Source organism: Balaenoptera acutorostrata, chromosome 14 (assembly GCF_949987535.1).
Source record: "Balaenoptera acutorostrata chromosome 14, mBalAcu1.1, whole genome shotgun sequence".
NCBI lineage: Eukaryota > Metazoa > Chordata > Mammalia > Artiodactyla > Balaenopteridae > Balaenoptera > Balaenoptera acutorostrata.
This window is the reverse complement of record NC_080077.1, coordinates 25,334,948-25,356,663: the sequence shown is the minus strand read 5'-3', so window position 1 is coordinate 25,356,663 and position 21,716 is coordinate 25,334,948. Positions and strand designations below refer to the sequence as shown.

The 21,716-nt window shown below is 39.4% G+C and overlaps 1 protein-coding gene across 2 annotated transcripts in view; it reads right to left on the bottom strand.

Moving 5' to 3' along the window:
- The window catches only part of TXLNB (taxilin beta), a 37,988-nt gene extending 19,685 nt beyond the window's left edge, over positions 1–18,303 (bottom strand). The window contains exons 1-4 of one of the 2 annotated variants that reach the window (XM_007190949.3): positions 18,172–18,301; positions 15,496–15,948; positions 8,486–8,577; positions 2,698–2,868 (exon numbers count right to left, since the gene is read on the bottom strand). In XM_007190949.3, coding sequence (XP_007191011.2) covers positions 2,698–2,868; positions 8,486–8,577; positions 15,496–15,934 — 702 coding nt within the window. In that variant the 5' untranslated portion in view covers positions 15,935–15,948; positions 18,172–18,301. Of the gene's footprint in view, positions 1–2,697; positions 2,869–8,485; positions 8,578–15,495; positions 15,949–18,171 lie in introns of both variants that reach the window. The other variant, XM_007190950.3, reaches the window with a different exon arrangement.
- Positions 18,304–21,716: the final 3,413 nt, after the last annotated feature.

Genomic DNA, 21,716 nt, shown 5'->3' with positions numbered 1-21,716 from the left:
ATAAAAGGGCTTAATCTTGCTACATCATACCAAAGATAGAGATACTGCTGACAAGTGATACAGACATTTTAGGATTCCTTTAGTTCTGATTAATTGTTATTATGAAAGCTTGCTTCATTGTTGGCAAGTAAAATTATACTGCATTTAGTTGCCTACCATGATCAAATTATGTAACAGGATTTTTAAAAAGAAATGCTGATTGAAACAGAAGTAATTGTGCAAGTCTTTATTATGACAGTAGAATAATGTGATCAAAATAAAAGTTGATGCTGAAAATACATGCTCTGGAAATATTTTAATCTATCATTACGTATCCCCTTTCTTCTACAATATTTGCATATTTTCTAACTCTAATATGACTCCTGATATCAGAATCATAATTTATTCATGGTATAAACATTTATTGAGTGGAAATTTCTTAGGGATATTGTAGAAGAAATCTACCTTCCTAATAATCTGAAGAAATTAACTATTGAAGATGTTATTTCCCTGAACTTTGAATGCTAACACTTACTATATGTATTTCACTAAAAGTGATTTTGGTGTCTGTTAAGAGCAGTTGAATATACATGTGATAGTGATTGTCTCCTTATTGTTCCTGATTGGTTTAGAAGCCAACAATCTCCTAGTCGTATAATTATACTCCATGATCTGAATGTCATTTGCATTTATAACTATTCCATCCATGAATGAATGAGTAAATGAAAGGACCACCCCATGCTACCCAGCAAGTCTGAGTTTTTCACTGGCCACTGGCTAGAGAAAGAAGGTATGGCTGTTAATATGGCATTAAACACGTCAATCCATCGTAGCACCCAATCCTGGCCCACAGAATGGCGTCTTGCATTTTACATTACATTGTTTTTCAATGAGAGAAAAATAAATGTACTGCAATCATAAAATTTGAGTCCACTGGTAAAGAAAATGCAATCATTTGGACAATGTCTGAGATAAAATTTTCTTTATCATGTACAAAATTCAAAGTGAAAATTAATAATGCAAAGAAAATTGAGGGACAAAATCTGAAATAACTAAGAAAACTTTTCAAGCATCATTGTGCATCTTAGAACCAGTGCTGTGCCTGGGACACAATCCATGGGTATTCAGTATATGTTTATTTAATGAATCAATAAATTATTAATTTACATATAGACATATGAATAGCTTGAACTAGATGATTCCTATAGTCAAAAATTGATGTAATTAAAAGAAAGAAGTAGGCAATTTCACAATAATAGTAGATTTTTTACACCCATCCCTCAGCAATTGATAGAGCAACAAGACAAAAATTCAGTAAAGACATAAATGATCTGGAGCTAATTGTTACTTATGCAACATTACACCTAATGTGTATGTAAAAGCACTCAGCACAAGTCCTGGCATATGTAAAAAGCACTCAGCACAAGTCCTGGCATAATAATGCTACTTAATTCCATTTCCATAACTGGAAGCCATTACTGAGGGTGTGTGGGTATAGTAGCTACAGGATCTCCTGCCACTTCCGTCATTCTGTCTTTGAATGCTGTCCAAAGAGATCAAGCCACATCATTCCATCCACATCATTAAAGGAAATTTAACTTTTATCTCCTTACTATACAACACTACTGAAAGCCAGGAGATTTATGTAAGCACAGAGTGCTATTACTTGATTACATATCTGAAGTTGAGGATGATGACCCCATTCCCATATAACCTGGGTTTCGATTGTCCCAGTGCAACTCGTAATTTGAGAGTTAGAGTTCATCACACTGGCCTCTCATTTCCCAGATATCAGAAAACAGTTTTGGAATATGAGGAGCCATTATCCTATTCTATTTTTCTTCCTAACTCCATTGTAAAAACTTAGCAATGATCTTAATCTGTTTCTTAAAGTATCTTCTTTTAAACACGTGTAATAATAACTATCTCACAAGAATATTGCTATCTAATTAATTCTTGTTTGTCAAAAGCTTTAGGATCTTCAGCTGGAAAGGGGATTGTGGATGCATGCAGTATTATCTTGGAGAGCCCTGCATCTTGCTTCACTGAATGGAGCTAGTGTCTGTGTGTAATCAGATTAACCACACTGCTAGAGGCTTACGCTGTAATTAATGAAACCCATGCAGACTGACTGAAGTGATCAGTCTATTATTTTTAGATTGAATAATTAAGCTTGAAGAGCTTCATTGTTTTTTCGAGTAGCTTCTTTTTTCAGATGACTATTGACATTTTAGCTCTGAACCTTGCCTTACTCTGTCAGTTAGCTTTGTGTCAATTTATTTCATGTCATGCAGATTTCATTATCATACAAAAAATGTTGAATTTTTATAAATTTGTATTTTAAAGAGTAGAACTAAGGCCTACCTTAAAAAACAAAACAAAACAAACTCAACATAAGGAAGAGGAGTGGCACACGTTTTACTAAAGTTCTGCTCCGCATCAGGTACTATGTGAGCACCTTACATATGTGGCCTCATTTAATTTTAATTTTTCCCTGACTACGCAGCGAAGTTGGTGTAATCCCCATTTTATGGATGAGGTAACAGGCTTGGGAGGTAAAATAATTTATTGCAAGTTACAGGTGAGCAAGTGGCAGGGTTAGTATTTGAACCCAATTCTCTCTGATTCTAGAGCTCACACCCTTACCGTAAGTAGCAGAAGCCTGTGCCTGCAGAGCATGCAAGAAGGTGTGTTATGTGGGGCCTTGGTGACACATACCTTCAGTGTCTTGTTGTGTCTCTGCAGCTCCCGGCACAGACCCTCCAGTTTGCTTCGTGCAAGGATAGCTTTGCTGTGTTCACCTTGTAACTGGTCCTTTTCTTTTTGGATCTGTGCCTGTTTCTTCTGGAGGAGTTTTAACTTCCTTTGCTCAGTGCGATGCTCATCCAGCTGGATGTGGGGATGCAAATGTGAAAAAAATGGCAGGGATCTCTGTTGAGTTGACAGAAAAGGACCCGAAGAGGAAACGCCTAAAGACCCCTGTATGGTTGTTTGGAAAATGTTTTGCTATTATCAGTGTCCCTCTGGAATCAAAAGAACTTCATAAATGTTAACTTGGCAGTACCTGTAGATATGGTTTTAAGAGCATAACATTTATGGGTTTTTTTCCTTCATCATTCTTATTATTGATCTCTTTTGCTTTGATCTTCTTCTTGGTGGTCTAGAAACAGTTTTATCTTTCTTGAGTCTAATGAAGTCAGTCAGTATAGAAAAGCATGTCTCAGAATTCATGATAATGCCTTGCGTTAGGAGGATAGTCAATGGTGTGTCTGCTTGGTTTACATTTAGTTTTCCCAATTCTTTCTCAAGACAAGCTTTAGTAACTATTTTTAAAAGTAGGAAAGCGAAAAGCAGCTTCCTAGCAAACAGAAGATGTAGTCTGTGGTTATGAGAAAGGGGGAGCGGAGAATGTACCCCTCGACTACTTAAGGATTGATGATCTGTCACCAAAGTTTCAGAAATAGCCACTGCACAACCCAACAGCACACATGGCAAGTATGCTTAACAAGCCTTGCTCCCTGCCCATCTCCCTCACCCTCTGTGCTTATGGTGAATAAACCATGACACTTGTTTCTGCTGAGCACAGGTGGGGCCTCTTCTCACACTCCTCCAGCAGCCACAGCTAAAGTATCAAAATCAAGGGCGGCATGGAAAATGAAACCAATGAACCCCTGGGCTTTCCATCTTGGGATGCTGAAGTTCTGAGGTAGAGTTGCCAGGTAAGATGTAGGACACCCAGTTAAATTTGAATTTCAAATAAATAGGGAATAAGTTTTTAGTAAAAGTATATCCAAAGTATTGCATGGAAGGTACTTTTACTAAAAAAAAAAAATGTTGGTTTACCTGAAATGCAAAGTTAACTGGGCGTTCTGTATTTTTTTTTTTTTATTATTTTATTTATTTATTTATTTATTTATGGCTGTGTTGGGTCTTCGTTTCTGTGCAAGGGCTTTCTCCAGTTGTGGCAAGCGGGGGCCACTCTTCATCGCAGTGCGCAGGCCTCTCACTATCGTGGCCTCTCTTGTTGCAGAGCACAGGCTCCAGACGCGCAGGCTCAGTAATTGTGGCTCACGGGTCTAGTTGCTCTGCGGCATGTGGGATCTTCCCAGACCAGGGCTCGAACCCGTGTCCCCTGCATTGGCAGGCAGATTCTCAACCACTGCGCCACCAGGGAAGCCTGGGCGTTCTGTATTTTTATCTGGTAAATTTGGCAACACATTTTTATGGAAATCTAGTTGGAATGGGGGGAATTTGGGGTTCAGCCTCCAGAGACTAGCGTAGTAGGAGTGTGGATCCCAGATTGATGATCAGTGTGGCCACGAACAAGCTGCAGCCTTTTTCCAGACCCATTTCCTCTGCTGCACTTAGTTCCCTTAGAACCTGAATGGTGCATAGGCCAGGAGGGCACTCGTCCTAATAATGACCTTGTTGGCTAATGAAGAGGAAAAGGCCTGGGAGCCTCTGGGTGCTCCTGGACCCCAGGTGCTCCTGGTACCTCGCAGAGCCAGATGCAAATGGATACACACACAACGTGAGCCCTGATACATGTCTCAGTTACCCTGTCTTGAAAAAGCATTTGTTCTTTCTGAACTAGATGAACAGGACTGTCACACTTTCTTCAGTTTACATCTTATTTTAATCCTTTCCTCCTTCCCTCCCATCAGCCTGAAATGTCCGTGATAAACCCTTGCCAGATTAAGCTGGGGGTATTCATACATGATATTCTATCTTCGTACTTCAGGGTAGTTTTTACTTATTCGTGAGAATTAGCATCAGGAAAATCTAAGTCCATATTACTATAAATATTGATTGAAATTGGTATCCTTCTTGAGGTTCAATTGGAAAACCAATTATATTTTATTATATATTTCTCATGCTAACCTCATTTTGCACCATAGTTATTAGACAGGGGTGAAACTTCTCATACTTGTGTTCGTACTTTACATGACCTATTGTCCTTTCTTGAAATTTATATGTTGTTATTATTGTTATTGCCGTTTTGGTTCAGACTTTACCTTTGGAAGATTAAACCATTTGTCAGGGTTTCTCAACCTTAGCACTGTTGACATTTGGGGACAGATCGTCCTTTGCTGTGGAGGCTGTCCCCTGCATTGTAGGCTGTTTAGCAGCTTCCCCGGCCCCTACCCACCGGATGCCAGTAGCACCCCCAACTGTCACATCCAGAGTATCTCCAGAGACATTGCCTACTGGCGCATGGTTGGCAAAACTTCCCTGTTTGGGGGAACACTGCCCTATGTGTGGATTTATCTGAGCATCAGGAGGAGGATACCTTGCATGTGTTTCATAAGTTGGAAGAGATGATTTGTGCTATACCTCACTGGCCATTTAAATGTTCTAGTTTTAAGGCAGGATCATACACATCTGAAATATAGCTAGGTCTGTCTTGCTTTGCTCTAAATAGAACCCCTTAACTTGCTGACGATTTTTTTTTAGAGTGTGGCTAATTTTGTTCAATACTTCAGATTTATGTGAATGCATATGGGTTTTCTTAATGAATGAAAGCAAACATATTGCAGCTGGGTCAACTTCAGTCAAATGCTGGCCTTGTGATTTAATAATACCCTTAGACATGTGTCTTCTGTACAATTCTAACAGGCACATAAGATTTTTATCTGGAATTTCTCTTGTTCTCTCTTTCTTTTTTTATTATTAAGTGAAAAAAGTAAAATTAAGGCCAAGTAGTAACGTTGTAACTACTTTTAAATGGAGGAAATTTGCAAAAAATATTTCTTCCAGGTCATTTCTTAATTTAGTCATGAGGTGTCCTTATTTATTAATGAACTTATCCTTATTTATTAATAAATACAATAGTTGATGATATTACAGGATTTAGAATCTGTAAGGATGAGTGAGCTAGGGTGACAGTTTGATTCACAGCCTTGAATTTAATGATTTATTCTATGTTAACACTTGTATTTCAGACACTCTCTATATTAATATCTGAATCAGTGAGCAGGGAAAATAGCTTTTAGTGTCCAAGTAAAAGATTGAAATTCTTCATAATTTTTCCTTTCTGAAAAGGATATGTAATGGGGTTTGGGGGTCAATTTTCTCCTATTCATTTTTTCTAGAATGATCTTTTGAGTTTAAAAGTTTATTATAGGGTATGATACAAGTGCCAAAGTATAGTAAGACTTGAATTGAGTAGAATTTCTGGAAAAATAACCTCTGTGGAGTTGACTTCTTGGCTAGGAGAGTGAGTGGGCTTGGGGAGTTCCTGGAGACCAGGGTGAACAGCCCTGGCTCATGAAGAAAATCTTGGAAAGACTGGATAAGTGGTTCTTTCCCGATATTCTGCTGTGGGACTACAGCACCATAAAGAGTAGTAGTCTAGAAGATGCCCAGTTCATCTAAGTATGGAACATGGCACTAGGAACTAAATATGAATGGCCTTGGTATGAGTGAGTAAGTTGAAGGGCAAAGGGAAATCAATGTAGTAATTATTGAAAAGAGCAAGGATGGACAGGTGAGGATGGGGCCAGATTTGGGGGAAAAATATTAAATTTGGCACCTACCATTTTATGGCACTGAAATTGTTCACGAGTGGTTTAACAGCCAATGTTAAACAAGTTGCAATAAAATTGATACACTAATACTTGCTTTATAAATTTCTACCATTCTTTTGGGAAACAATATGGCCATTAAAAAAAGCATTTATACTGCTTGATTTAGTAATCCCAATTCTGAAACTTTTTCCTAGGGTCATAAAAGAGAACGAACAAATCTCATGCATGATGATGTTCACCGCGGCAGTATTTGGTAGAACAAACACTGGAAGGAGTCTAAATGTCCCCAAATTAGAGAACCAGTAGATAAAGTCAATTAATGGAAAATTACATAGCTTTGACAAAATATAATTATGAAGACTACAAACTACATGGGAAAATGTCTGTCATATGAGCCAAAAAAACAGATACTAAATTATATGCACCTTATGATGGTAGTTATACAAAAGGTATCTCTGAATGTATGGCAGAACTGGAAAAGAAGACAGATAAATCAACGATTGTGTTTTAGATTGTAGGATTAGAGATATTTTTACTTGTGTATTCAGCATTTTCCTTATATTATTGTGATGTGGTTTATGTGATTAAAAAATAATTTAAAAGTATTGTTGGTAGAGTTAAACAATCACTAGTCATTCAGGGTTTCAGAATTTCTCTGGGTCTATTGCATGACAGTTCAGCATAACAGGATGCATCGAGGTACAAGGAAGAAAGGAAAGAATAAATAGGGATCACAGTGCTAAAATTAGAGTAGAAAAAGAAGGAAAACAAGTCACTCACTAAACTCTACTCCATCAATAGGGATAAGATGCAGGCAGAGACCTGAGGGGTTTGTGGGTCTCAGTTTTGGAGACCTTCTTTAAAAAAAAAAGGAAAAAATTTAAAAAAGAGAATTATGTTCAGGGCCCCAGAGGGGCCCATGCAAGTGAGAGGCACTGACTCTTAAGCTTCTTTGCTGTAAGGTAAATCTGCCTTCAGGGGCAGTTCAATCTACTGCCTGGAGGAATTGTTTTGTTGTGTGTAGGGGCTTAAGTTTCATTTTCCTGTCACTGCTTCTCCAAAAGAAATAAGAAAGTGGAAAAAAATGAGGAAAAGAAGCAGAAATGAGAGAGAGGTACATTGCCCAGCCTCACTTGAGAGGACACCACATCTCCTCAGTGGGTCTCGTACACCTCAGGGGTGGTGCACGGACCTCAGGTGCAACTCCTTTAGCCAGTTTTTGTGAGGGTTCACTGAAACTAGGGGGGCTGGCTTCACTGAACCCTCCTCTTTCTTCCAACTGGCCTATTATAAGAGTACTGGCCAGGAGACCATCCACTTCACAGATTCTCTGCAGGCTGGGAGTGGCTTCCCTTCCTGCCAGTGGTCCTACCTTATTGAGAGGGAGACTGCATGGGAGGACCTATAACCAGAAACAAAACAATCCATGTCATATGCTTTGCCATCGTGGGGGACAAGGAGAAGAATGTAGATCAAAGAGAATGAATGAATCAATCAATCAATAAAGTCATCAAGAATAAATGAGAATGTGTCACAAACTGAGAGGTGGGATTAACTCAACCCTCTGCCTTCCTGAGGGGACCACCCCCTCAAAAAATCTGTGTACAAGAACCGGATGAAAGTTTGCCTTTATTCTAGTGTATTTCTGTTTTATTGCAAAGGCAAAAAGAACTTTTAAATATTCACAATTTTTAATTATCTATGATTCTCTCTTCCATCTCCCAAATTATGCACATAATTGAAGGTGGAGTAGACTCCAACTGTATCCTCTTTCTTCCTTTTGCTCTTATGCCTCAGTTTTTCTGTTTCTTTTTATTTCTTTCTTTCTTTTTTAAAAATTCTGCCTTTATGAATTCTGGCTTTGACTTGTCTGAGGTAACCAGCTATAATGATATACCTGAAAAACTAACAGCATCCTTTTCTCAGCTCTAACCAGAGCTTGAATCTTCCTGACAAAAAGGGCTAATCAAAGAACTTACCAATTCAGCATACTTCTTGAATAAAAAATCAAGCTTTTCCTCAGGAGTTTGCAACTTGTTCAGATTTTGCATTAGCAGATTGGCTTCTTTGCCTTAAAAGAAAACAAAAACCATAAAGACATTTTAAAAAATAAGTGTTGAACTTGATGTCAGATGATAAGAGTTAGAATCTCAGGTTGTCTGCTTGTTAGCTGCTATCCAGCCTTGGCCAAGCCACTTCACTTGTCTGAGCTGCAGATGTAATTTTGGTTTTTTTCCCCCTGTATGAAGGAATGATACCTATTTTGCAGAATAAGTGATTAGATGAGAAGTTTGTAAAAATGTGTGGTACAGTGTCAGGCTCATGGTAAATTCTCAATAAATGTCTGCTGTAAGGGTAGTCCCCAAATTTTCATCCCAAGATTCCATTCTTGTTACTTCCCCCCATGTTCTAAATATTCCAAGGGATTTTGAACATTCTGAAAATATTCAAAAGAATAAAAAACACTGACTTTATGAAAGAATAAATCACCCACTTCCCCATGTTAATTATCTAAAAAAAAGAAGCAAACCAGCCTATCCAAATATCTGACTACTGTGAAACAGCCAGCATTAATACATGGAAGCTGTTAAAATTCCAACCCAAAGCAGAGAAACATGACAGTTTAGTCTGCCCATTTTTTTGGTTTTGTTCCTTTAGTACCTCTTTGCTCTTTTTTGGGGGGGAACCAATTCTCTTGTTTCTGTGCATGAGCCCACTCCATGAAGTTTGGGTGGAATGACTCTGATTGTATTTCCTAACAAGTGGGGAATAAAGTCAAAATATAGAGAAAATGGACCCAAAACATGGCAGGGCCTTTTCCACAGGCCTTTTTGTGTCTCTCTGGCTGCAGATTTAGCCTCCCCGGGTCTTCCCTTCTCTCACCCAGGCCTTAATCTCTGTTGGCAGTTGCATTTTCTGTTTCCAGTTGGAGTTTATGCTACATTTAAAAACTCATCTGTTCATGATTATTTGACAGTGAGCCTCAGATTCTTTCTTTTCTTTCCCCATTGTTCTTCCTTTTGTCCTCTTCAGCTCAAACTGCCTGGTCAGCCTTTCTGTGATGCCTGGAAATCTTGTCTTTCAGTGCCCACTGGGCTGAGCGTTGTAGGCAGGAGCCGGACCCCGAGGCCTACGTGTGTGTACCACTGAATGTATCTTTGCCAACAGTAGGGTCAAGGTGGAGCAGCTGCCCCGTCCTCACCCACCTGTGACAGCCACCCTTTCTAATCAGGGTTGGGAGGTCAGACCATACAGTGGAGCCCAAGTTCCCTGATATAAATCTGCTTAAGAATATTAACAACTTTGACAGCCTCTCCCTCAAGAACAGCCATGTCTCCTTTGCTGGAATTTTTGCTTTCATCCTGGAGAGGCAGATATATCATGGAATTAGGGTTGCCAGATGAAATACAGGACATGGGACACACTCGTAGTAAAAAAACAATGGTTTGTTTATCTGAAATTCAAAGTTCCCTGGGCAGCTTGTACTTTCATTTGCTAAAACTGGTAACTCTAACAGCATCAAAGAATTTTAGGTCTAGAAGGAACTTCAAAGAGCACCCAGAGAACTGGTTAATTTTATAGATTAAGAATCGAGGGCTTCCCTGGTGGCGCAGTGGTTGAGAATCTGCCTGCTAATGCAGGGGACACGGGTTCGAGCCCTGGTCTGGGAAGATCCCACATGCCACGGAGCAGCTGGGCCCGTGAGCCACAACTACTGAGCCTGCGCGTCTGGAGCCTGGGCCCCGCAACGGGAGGGGCCGCGATAGTGAGAGGCCCGCGCACCGCGATGAAGAGCGGTCCCTGCACCGCGATGAAGAGTGGCCCCCACTTGCCGTAACTAGAGAAAGCCCTCGCACGAACTGAAGACCCAACACAGCCAAAAATAAAGAAATAAATAAATAAAGTAGCTATAAAAGACCTTTAAAAAAAAAAAAAAAAAAAAAAAAAAAGAATCGAAAGCCCAGAGAAGTCCAAAGTTACATAATCAGTACTGGCAGAGCCAAGGCTTGAATCCAAGGTTTGTCTACTTGCTCTAAATCACTCCACTCCCATGTGGAATTTTGATGCCAGGGAAACCTAGAGAAATTAAAGGAAACTTTATTTGAAAAAAGTGACCTCATTCCTAACAGCTGGTTTCATCTATATTTGCCCAGTGAGTCAGCTCAGATTAGAGACACAGTCTGAGACAGGGGAGAAGGTGGGGGTGAGTGGTGCCCCACCAGCAATCCAATATGGCCTGTGGCATAACACTGCCTTTAAACTGGTAAGCTCTGCGCTCCGCCGCCACCAGGCGTGGCTTTGAGTGATTTCTGTAGCAGCAGGGACGGACTTGTGTTGGTCAGGCCATCCCCTCACCCTTGTCTTCAGTTTGTGCTCACGTGATGACTGCTGTCCTGAGTTGGAGGATCATCCATTAAAGGCAAGAGACTACACTGTTGGTCAGATTTGGCCCAGGACCCCGCACAGTGTTTGGCCCATGGCAAATGTTTAGTAAATCTCGGTAATAATGGAACAAAGCCAACCTGTGCACTAATATCATGTAAGTCAAGTAAACACTGTCCAGAAGACAACTCTGTGATCAACTAGAGGGAAGACAGGTCTCACTCTCCCCTGTGACATGTAATGTATGCTTAGCATACCTCTCAGTGTGAGTATCGACGTAGAAAACCGTATCATGTCTTGAGTGAGTCCAGTGGGTCTCTTTTTCTCTCCACATTCAGTATCTTCTCCCCCTTTTGTTTTCTTTAATGATGAGAACAGGTGTTTTTTTGTTTTTATTTTAATTGTCACACTCACTGAGGTGTCTTTCTGCTCTCATATTCTCTTATTTTGTATAGAAGTTTAACATTCAGATGCATCAGTCCACCCTTCAAAAATGATTTCAACAAAAAAATCCAAGAAACTGGAGACAAGCATGTACGGAATCCGTAACTTTGTAACATCAGAGAGCTTAATTTGTAAACTTCCATTGGTTTCACTGGACTAGAATGCTGTGTGGGATTATGTTGAGGAGGGAGATAGACAGAGACCCACTCATCTTCTAAGAAAGGCTATAATTACAATTTTAGGAAATGGGGTCATTTGGTGACAGTGTCAGACACGAGGAAAAATCGGCTTTATGTGTTTAAACTGCTAGCAATTTCTTAGCTGTAACTATAAAGAAAACTTTCTTAAAAAGAAAACAACTTTGAGCCTAATAATGAGGAGATTATTCCAGGGAAAACAAAATAAAGCAAAACCTTACTATAAAAAAGAATAATATCAGAAAAAGCAGTAAGAAATAAATACATCCATTCCCAGCTTGGGTCAGAAGAAAGTACTAATCATTTTGCCCAAGACAAATTTTTTTTTTCCCTTATTTCACTTACTCCTCTAAACCCTCCTCTCCTTTCAGGATCTGGCCTAAGTTTGAGCTTCTCTATGAATCTACTCATGGACCCTTCAATCTCTGTGGATTCCTCTCTCTCCTAAATTCTTCTGGTTTTCTACCACTTCTTCCAGAAAATTTAGCATTTGTATCAAAGCAACAGTTTATTTCCTTCTCAGAGTGAAACTAGAGAAAAATCAAGCTAAAATCTTATAAAACAGACTACCTGGGAAGGTGACCATTCTAAGGCAGAGTAAGTCAATGGCCGAAAAGATTTTAGAAAATCAATGTCCTAGTCAAGATGGTACTCAGAAGGTAGAACTGAAATTCACCTGTCACTGGAAAGATTAAACCAATTAACTGAACTATAGCTCAATTAAATGCTCCTCAACCAACATACCAATTATTTTTATATATCTTTGGCCCTGTAATATTAGTGACTTCAGGTCTGCACCTTGCTTTCTTTATGACTAATCTCACAACCACATCAATTAGTTGAATAAGTTTTTGGGGGGGGGCAGACTTTAAAACTCTCTAGGCTTTAATTTCCCTCTCAGTAAATCAGTGGGTTGACTAGATAGATTCTGAGCTCAGAACGGACCTGTGGATCAGCTTTGTTTTTCTCGTGGGTTTATGCTTCAAACCTATGAATTCCTACTCAATCAGTTATCAATCTAAATATCAGAAGGGATATTACATTTTATCATTGTTTTGTGCTTCTTACTATGTGGGACTTGTGCAGCCCACATAATGTTGACAGAGAAGAGATTAATAAGACACTTGTGAGCTGGAAGATGGGGTGGGGGAAGGAAGGGGGATACTTAGATGTTAAGAGGACATGTCATGGTGCTGTCTAATGTGGAATCTGTTTTTTGTTTTGGTCAATGCCAAGGAGAAAGTGACTCCACCAACTAAAGAGATTTTAAAGTGTTCCCCCAACTGCTCCAGTGTATAATGTGTTAACTGTGGGAGGATATGCAGCCTGTAAAGGAAAAACAAGTCTTGAGTGCTTGGGTTGTAGAGACATTTCCCAAATATTCAAAGGTGTTCTGTGAAAGAAGGGTGTTTTTGGTCCAATACATTTAGGAAATGTTGTAAACTGTGCCCATCACTATTGGAGATTTTTCACTATTGTATATATTAAAGGTCAGAGAATTCTGGCAGTTAGGAAACAAGCTTGGTCTGAAATCTCAAATATCCCAAAGTATATACTTTGGGGTTAGAGAGTCAGAACATTTTGGTATCTCAAAAATATCCATAAAGCAAATGTTATCTGATAAACATACAATAATTAAAGACTCATCTTTGATCAAATATGTAAGCAAAGACTAAAGATATATCTTTAGGTATGGATTGAATGACATACTAATATTCTATAAAAGCTCCAAATAGTTTCTAAAAGAAGACCACAGCTGGCACTTTATATTTTCTCCAAATGGGTGGAGGAAGAACTTTCTGAACCATCAGAACCATTGCTTCCACAATCTGTTTGTGTCAAAATTACCCAGGGTGGGGGCTTCCCTGGTGGCGCAGTGGTTGAGAATCTGCCTGCTAATGCAGGGGACAAGGGTTCGAGCCCTGGTCTGGGAAGATCCCACATGCCGCAGAGCAACTGGGCCCTCGAGCCACAATTACTGAGCCTGCGCGTCTGGAGCCTGTGCTCCGCAACAAGAGAGGCTGCGGCAGTGAGAGGCCCGCGCACCACGATGAAGAGTGGCCCCCGCTTGCCACAACTAGAGAAAGCCCTTGCACAGAAACGAAGACCCAACACAGCCATAAATAAATTAAAAAAAAAAAAATTACCTAGGGTGCCTTGGCCCCAGTCCAGACCTACCAATTCTGAATCTCTCTGCTCAGCAACAGCATTTTTGACAAATTCTGCATTTGATTCCAATGCACAGTAAGTTTGAAATCATTGGTCTAGACCATAGTGTAGTATCATTTAATTGATAAATAGCCAGGAAACCTGTTAAAACCACTTGCAGATAATTGAAATGATGTTTAAAATATTTAAATTAGCTTAAAAATATTGTTTTAACTCATAATATAGCTGAAATAGTACAATGTTTAGAAGAATATACTGATAGTGTTCAGAGGAACAGCATGAAAGTGTCAGCAGCTTATACACATGTAATTAGAGTGGACCCACCTGGGCACTCTGATCACAAACATTGGTTCTGATAAACACATTCAGTTGAACTTTGGTAACTTATAGAAAGTGGCAGAATTAGTTGTGAAATTTTTTCTTTCTCTAAAAATTTTTTTGATTATTTGGTAAGTATGAGGTTAATACAGACTTTGAAATAACTCATGGAAGACAGAGTAGAAACCAAAATTGGTCATCTTTAACTTCACCCCTGCTTTCTTCATACCTATCCCCCCATTATAACACATACAAATTCCTATGTAGAAGTAGTTTCAAAGTGATAAAGCCAAAGAACTTTCCTGGTTAGGAATACTTAAAATCATTTACCTCTGCGATGTGGTTTTGTTTTATCTTAAGGAAAGTTTAACAATGACTAATGCAAAAGGTTATTTCTCAGATGCCTTGGATAGAGAAGAAAAAATAGCTCTGTAACACAGAGCAACTTTATTCTGTTTCCCAGAGTTCCAAAACACTAAAGTGATTCTAATCTTGCACTTTAGAACTTGGTGTTATCTGGGTTAATCTTTATGCTGAGTACGTAAAGTAGCTGTCTGAATGTGTCTTTTAGCCCTTCTTGAAAGCATTGCCAGCAGTGGTTTCAAGCGTCAAAGTGAAGTCCTATGACAGCATAGACATACTTTGGGGTTCACATGTAACCTGTTCACTGGAGTCTGAACCCAGTTCTGACTCCAGTGCCCATGATCTTTTACTCTTCTACACTGTCTTCCAGAAATGAGTAAGATGTGACCACTGTCTCAATAGATTCCTCCTCCAGCTTGGGAGGCAGGTATATAAACAAATGATTGCTGCAGAAAATTTCATGGAGAACTACGGAAGGTGCTGCTAACTCTCCCTGGGCGTGTCAGGGAATGTATCACATAGGAGGTGGTGACTGTAGTGAGTGTTTCAGTGAAATTCACCAAGACGGGCAGAGGGACGCTCCTATGTGCAGTAACATGCTCTCACTTACAGCTAAAAAATTAACTCTCTCATCCTTCTTTCACAGCCATTTTTGGTGTTACCAATCCTCCATGCTCTCCTAACAATTTTCCTGTGCCTGTTGTAGCACTTATCCTATATAACAATTAGTGTACATGTCTATTTTTCTCTCCAGACCTAGAGCTCCTTAACCAAAGACTTTTTTATCTTTGTGTACCTCATAAAGACTAGGCATTAGTAAATATTTGCTGAACCAGTGAACTAATGGGAGTAAAATTGTTTTCTGAGATTTTCAACATTCTATAATTAATACATTTCTGAAGAGCTTTGTTAAATTAAAAAATATTTTATATATGTAGTAATGGAACACACTACTAAGGGGCTGAGGATAAGTACAGTAAGGTACTGGTGATCCTGAAGGAAGCTATTGTGGTAAAATCCAAATATGAGATGTGGTTCTTAGCAAAGATTGGAGGAAGTGCCCCTTTTTAGGAATAATTCAAAGAAAAGTCATACATTAGAACGTGACTACTTGCCTAATCCTTTTAGGATTTTCTTCTCCAGTTTTTGCTCTTTGTTGCTGACAGGCTCTTTGGCTGTGGGTGGCTCTCCAGAGGCCGGAGGGTCTGTCTCTGTCTCTTCAGTGGTCTCCTCGCAGCCCCTGTCCTCGTTGTCGAGTGGTTCTGTGTTCTCAGGCTGCTCCTCGGCTGTGGTGGGACCCTCTTGCCCTGCCGTGCCGGCAGCAGACCTGTACGTGTTAATGATGTCTTCCAGTTGTCGGTTCAATTCTTCAGAGATATCATGGGCTCCCCGTTCAGGCTGCACACCTGCCTCCTCCTCCGGTGCTGGGAGTGGGGTTGAGGAGTCCTGATCATCTTGCTTCTCCAGGCCATTCTGACTGGGCAGTGCTGCGCTGTCCCCCACAGGTGTTGACTGTGGCTGCCCCGACAGCTGTGCAGACTGATTGGTCTCCATGCTGGGAGTGGTATCTGGAGATAAGCACAGACAGGGTTGATGTAGGTAACCCAGTTACAGGTAAATGGTAAGGCTATTCCCGCATGGGCACCTACTAATTACAGTTTCTAACATAGAATGAATGTTCTTCCACAAACCATCAATATTGCAATTAGTTGAGTAGGAACAGTGAGAAGCATCTTTCCAAATCGAGTCATACTATTAGCATATTTTTGGTTTTGGTCTTTAAATTCCGATAGTATCTCCTATTATTGACGTTAACAGAGTAATTCAAGATACCGTTTTTCATGGTCATAACTGTCATTTTGCTTAGAATAGCCAGTTTGTGTCACCATTCTCTTATATAATTCTATGTAGATTTACAATCGTTATAAATACATAGATGTATACATTTAATGTTTAAATTTAAATTGGTGCTTTTTCCCCCAAAGTTAAAACATTGAATACAAGAGCCATTGACCTTACTAAAATCATTCATAATGATAACATTCTAAACTCTATTTTAATCCATATTGATTAGTATGAGTCCATTAATATAAATGAATTATTATATTGGATACAGGAGATACTTGCTTGTGTGCTATTTTCCTTTTCCCAAATGAGCAACGTGTAATTATCAATCAGAAAAACACTTTTTTTTTTCTGAGGTTCAAACCAGCCTCATTTTTGGAACAAGAGAGAATGAGGAAAGGTATAAATTAACTAATGAACTTGTATGGAAACATGGTGATGCTCATAATAACAATTCCTTGAGTTTCTATACCTTTTTGTTCTGATATAAAAACTGACTTTCTTTTAGAAAAAAAACAGATTACAACTTTCTTGTCTCAGTCAAGGAGCTCTAGGATAACAATACTTTTTAGGAAGTAGATGTCTAAGAAGCAGGGAGGGAATGAACTAGGGGAATAATCCAGGTATAATATGGGCTCTTTGGAAATAGGGGGTGAGGAATGGGCTGAGGGTTTCTGGCTATCACCGTTTCTAGTGTTGCAATACCTTTGGCTTAGACCTTTAAGTTATGGTGCGTTTTATTTGTAAATAATATTTAATGGTGATGCTGCTGATTAGCAGCAGGGCCCTAATAACACGCAGGTGTTGCTGTTGCGGCGGCGTGAAAGCGAAAACTAAAGCCCACTGCTCCGTGTACCACGCAGCTTCCTCCTCTGGTTCTTAGGGCAGGCGACGTCAAATGCTCGAATGCAAACAAGAGCAGAAAATTCAGTGTACAGACATTGCCACCTACCTGTGGCCCTCACCAAGTACTCATTAACTTTGAAGGAAGTACTTTTTTCTCTCATTTATTTTAATTCACCATCTTTATTATCAAACGATGCAGTAAACAGCTTCATTGTCTTCATCACTGGAATTCTTTATCCTGACCCCTGCTTGTTGGGCACACACATCTATATATAACTTATGCTTCCCCTGGACTTGGAGAAAGACACATGGCACCTGCTGTCCAGCCAGAAGTTATTTTAAGCTCTTCTAAAAGGAGCCCTGGCCTTTAGCACTTCATCTTTGGAAATCAAGGGAAGAGAATACTTTTTAAATCAAATTGAAAACAGTAAACATTTATTGGTTTAAACCCATATGTGGGTTTTAAAGTGTTAGGGAGCCTCCTGAAGATGAAATAAAATCTAAAGTAAACCAAACTTCAAAGCAATGAATTTAAAACCGACTGTCCATAGGAATTTTAGTGTGGTTAGTCTAAATGCAAGTGTTTTGTTTGTATTTGATTTATTCTTCATTCATCAGAAGCCATAATCATTGATGTTTTTTATATTAAGTCCATAGATCTCTTTTAAACTCATGCTCCACATTTACTTTAAAACAGAATAACTGAGTCGTCGTAAACCACAGGACAACTCAATTCCTAAAAGTAGCCTCAAGACAAATCCACAAGAGGGAAAGAAACAAAGTCAAAGAACTCTGTTACTTTTAAATTGTCTCTTTCTATATCAATCAATTTTACAGCAAGAAATTATTTCTGTTTTATCTTCTATAAACTTCATTGCCCATCTTTTGCCTCCTCTGAGAGAGAATTTTTCACTTGTCCTGGCAGTCCCAACAGATTACCACACACACATCCCTTCCTGAGCAACACATTTTAATTGTAAATAAAACAATGGAAAGTTCTTCAACAGTTCACTGGCAGTCTCAAAGTTGCAAGTTTCGAACACCACAAACCGCACCCTACATCATCTCACAGGGCTCGGGGGAGTGTTTGTCATACTTACCAGAAGGCAAGGCGCTAAGCAGAGAGAGAAAGAAGAGGCAAGAGGCAGCAAGCTAGTCAGAGCAGCAGCAACAGCGGGAGACAGGCGGGGGCTGAGTTCCTACGAGGGAGAGAGAAACCAAACACATACACACACGCGCGCACACACACACACACACACACACACACACACACACACACGCAGCAGGAGAGCAGGGAGGGGGTGGAGAGGGGAGAGGAACATCCTGTGACACCGCAAGAGAGAAATACACCCAAGCTTTAGTAGCTGTCTCCTGGGCAAATGTCTTAGAAAAGAGAAGCAGCTGGTACATCTTATCAGACTCCATGTTTTGTCCTTTAAAAAATTTAAACTCTCAGTACATAGCCCCTTTGCTAGCGCGGTTTTTCACCATTGTTGTTCTTTGGGGCAGAGATCAGTTTTTCTTATTTCTTGGTTTATTTCCAGTGTGGTCTATGATTCATCTTCTTTTTTTACCACCTTCTTATGCTAGCTTAATTAGTGTCAAGTTTCTTATAGGAATCAAGGAAAAAGAAGAAACATGGCATAACAAAAAGGAGATGGTAGAAGCACTTTAATTCTGATGTCATTGTTTGGTTTCGTTCTAAAATTTGAAATAAAAATTTAGACAGCTCTTTTGGCACTGGGTTTAGTGCCATCTTCATGTACATGCTAATTGGCGTGACCTCAGACCCCACGTCTTACTCAGGTAACTGCCTTTACTCAGATAAGCCCTGGGGAAGCAGTTGCTTTTTCTTTAGTTGCAGGCTTTCCCACCTTCCACAGCGACTTTTCCAAGTCTTTCCCACCTTCTCAAGCCTTCAACCTGTTCCTTAATCCTCCTCAGAAGAAGAACCTCCTCTTCACCATATAATGCCTCTTTCTCTTAACCTATGTCCATTCCCCTTTTCTTCTCTTTCTGGAGAATGTGTTCCCACACTTTTCCAAGTTGGGTTCCCCCATCAGAGTTTCTGCTCCTGGGACTGGCTGGGCATATTGATACCCACTGTGTTAGGCAGAATCATGCCACCAGAAAGACTTCCACATCCTAATCCCAGGAACCTGTGAATATGCTATGTTACATGGTGAAAGAGACTTTGCAGATGTGATCAAGTTGAGGATCTTGAGATAGACAGATTATCCAGAATTACTGGGTGGGTCCCTTGTAATCACAAAGGTCCTTGTAAATGAAAGAGGGAAGCAGGAGGGTCAGAGTCAGAAAAGAAGATTTGATGATCCAAGCAGAGGTCAGAGTGATGGAGGGACACAAGCCAAGGAATGTGAGGAGCCCCTAGAAGCTGGGAAAGACAAGGAAGCACATTCTTCTTGAGATCCTCCAGAAGGAATGCAATTCTGCTGACACCTGATTGCAGCCCAGTGAAACTCATTTTGGATTTTTGACCTCCAGAACTGTAAAAGAAGAAATTTGTGTTGTTTATAAGCCACTAGATTTGTGGTAACCTGTTATAGTAGCAAAAGGAAAGTGAAATATCCTACTCCCCAACTTTTTTTCACCCCTTTCTCCGAGTTCAGGGAAGGCATAGGTTATAGATAGATGAGTACCCAGTAAGTGGAGGTCAGGATAAAGAAATTCCAGAGAGGGAGACAGTGAAGCTGTTTGCTACATCATTTGATAATAAAGTTGGTGAATTAAAACGGGTGAGAGAAAAAAGTACTTCCTTCGAAGTTAATGAGTACTTGGTGAGCGCCACAGTGAGTGATATTTCATATTGGATTGTAGCAAACCAACCCGGAGAGATCTCTCAGTAAATACAAATAATAAGTCAGTGCTTCTCAAATTTAAGTAATGTACATATTCTCTTAACAGAATAACTTAATGTTGAAATTAATTTAAAGGAAGAAAAAGAACTCACCATGACTGAAACAAGTTATATTATTATTTGTACCAATATATACTGATGTAAAAATAGGTATATACTTCTGATAGTTATTATATGATACAATTAAAAAAATATTATTTAGAAAACCCTACAGAACCAATAAATACAATTCAAAATAACAACATTACTTTTATGTGACAGATAATATTTTGCTGAACCCAAATTGCTACTTGCAACATGAATATGGTACTGACTACTGGTCCTTTTGCGTTCCTGGCACTCTTCTACAATAGGCTTTATGAAATGACTCAATTTCATCAACACTTGGTCCATTCAGATTACTACATAAGTTTCATTCATATGACCTGCCATAATTTCAACTGGACTTCCTTTGATATTAATGCATCATTTATTGCTCTTTCTCATCTTCCTGGAATTATTAAAATAATTGGTGCTCACTTAACTAGATGTACACATGATAATGAAGGCACAAAATGAACGATATACATGGTAGCACTGAAATGACAGCTACCCAGATAATCCAGAATTGACTTACACAGGCATACCTTGGAGATATTGCGAGTTAAGTTTCAGACCATCAAAATAAAGCTAATATTGCAATAAATCAAGTCACATGAACTTTTTTGTTTCCCAGTGTATATAAAAGTTATGTTTACACTGTATTGTAGTCTATTAAGGGTGCCATGGCATTATGTCTAAAAAAACCAGTGTACATAGCTTAATTGAAAAATACTGTTTTGGTAAAAAATGCTAGCCATCATCTGAGCCTTCAGTGAGTTGGACTATTTTTGCTGATGGAGGGTCTTGCCTCAGTGTTGGCTGCTGACTTATCAGGATGGTGGCTGCTCAAGGCTGGGGTGGCTGGGGTAATTTCTTAAATAAGACAACAATGAAGTTTGCCGCACTGATTAACTTTTCCTTTCACAAATGATTTCTCTGTAGCATGCAATCCTGTTTGATAACATCTTACCCACAGTAGAGCTTTCAAAATTAGAGTCTGTCCTCTCCAACCCTGCTGCTGCTTTATGAACGAAGTTTATGTAAAATTCTAAATCGTTTACTGTCATTTCAACAATCTTCACAGCATCTTCACCAGGGGTAGATTCCATCTCAAAAAACCACTTTCTTTGTTCATACATAAGAAGCAACTCCTCATGTTAAGGGTTTTACCGTGAGATTGCAGCAATTCAGTCACATCTTCAGGCTCCACTTCTAATTCTATTTCACATCTGCAGTTACTTCCTCTACTGAAGTCTTGAACCCCTCAAAGTCATCCATGAGGGTTGGAATCAATTTCTGCCAAACTCTAGTGAATGTTGATATTTTGACCTCTTCCTATGAATCATGAATGTTCTTAAAGGTATCTAGAATGGTGAATCCTTTCCAGAAAGTTTTCAATTTACTTTACGCAGATCTATCAGAGAAATCACTGTCTGTGGCAGCTATAGCCTTACAAAATGTATTTCTTAAATAATAAGACTTAAAAGTTGAAATAATTCCTTGATCTATGGACTGCAGAATGGGTGTTTTGTTAGCAGTCATGAAAACAACACTAATCTCATAGTATATCTCCATCAGAGCTCTTGGATGACCAGGTGCTTTGTCAATGAACAGTAATCTTTTGAAAGGAATCTTTTTTTCTGGGCAGTAGGTCTCAGCAGTTGGCTTAAAATGTTCAGTAAACTA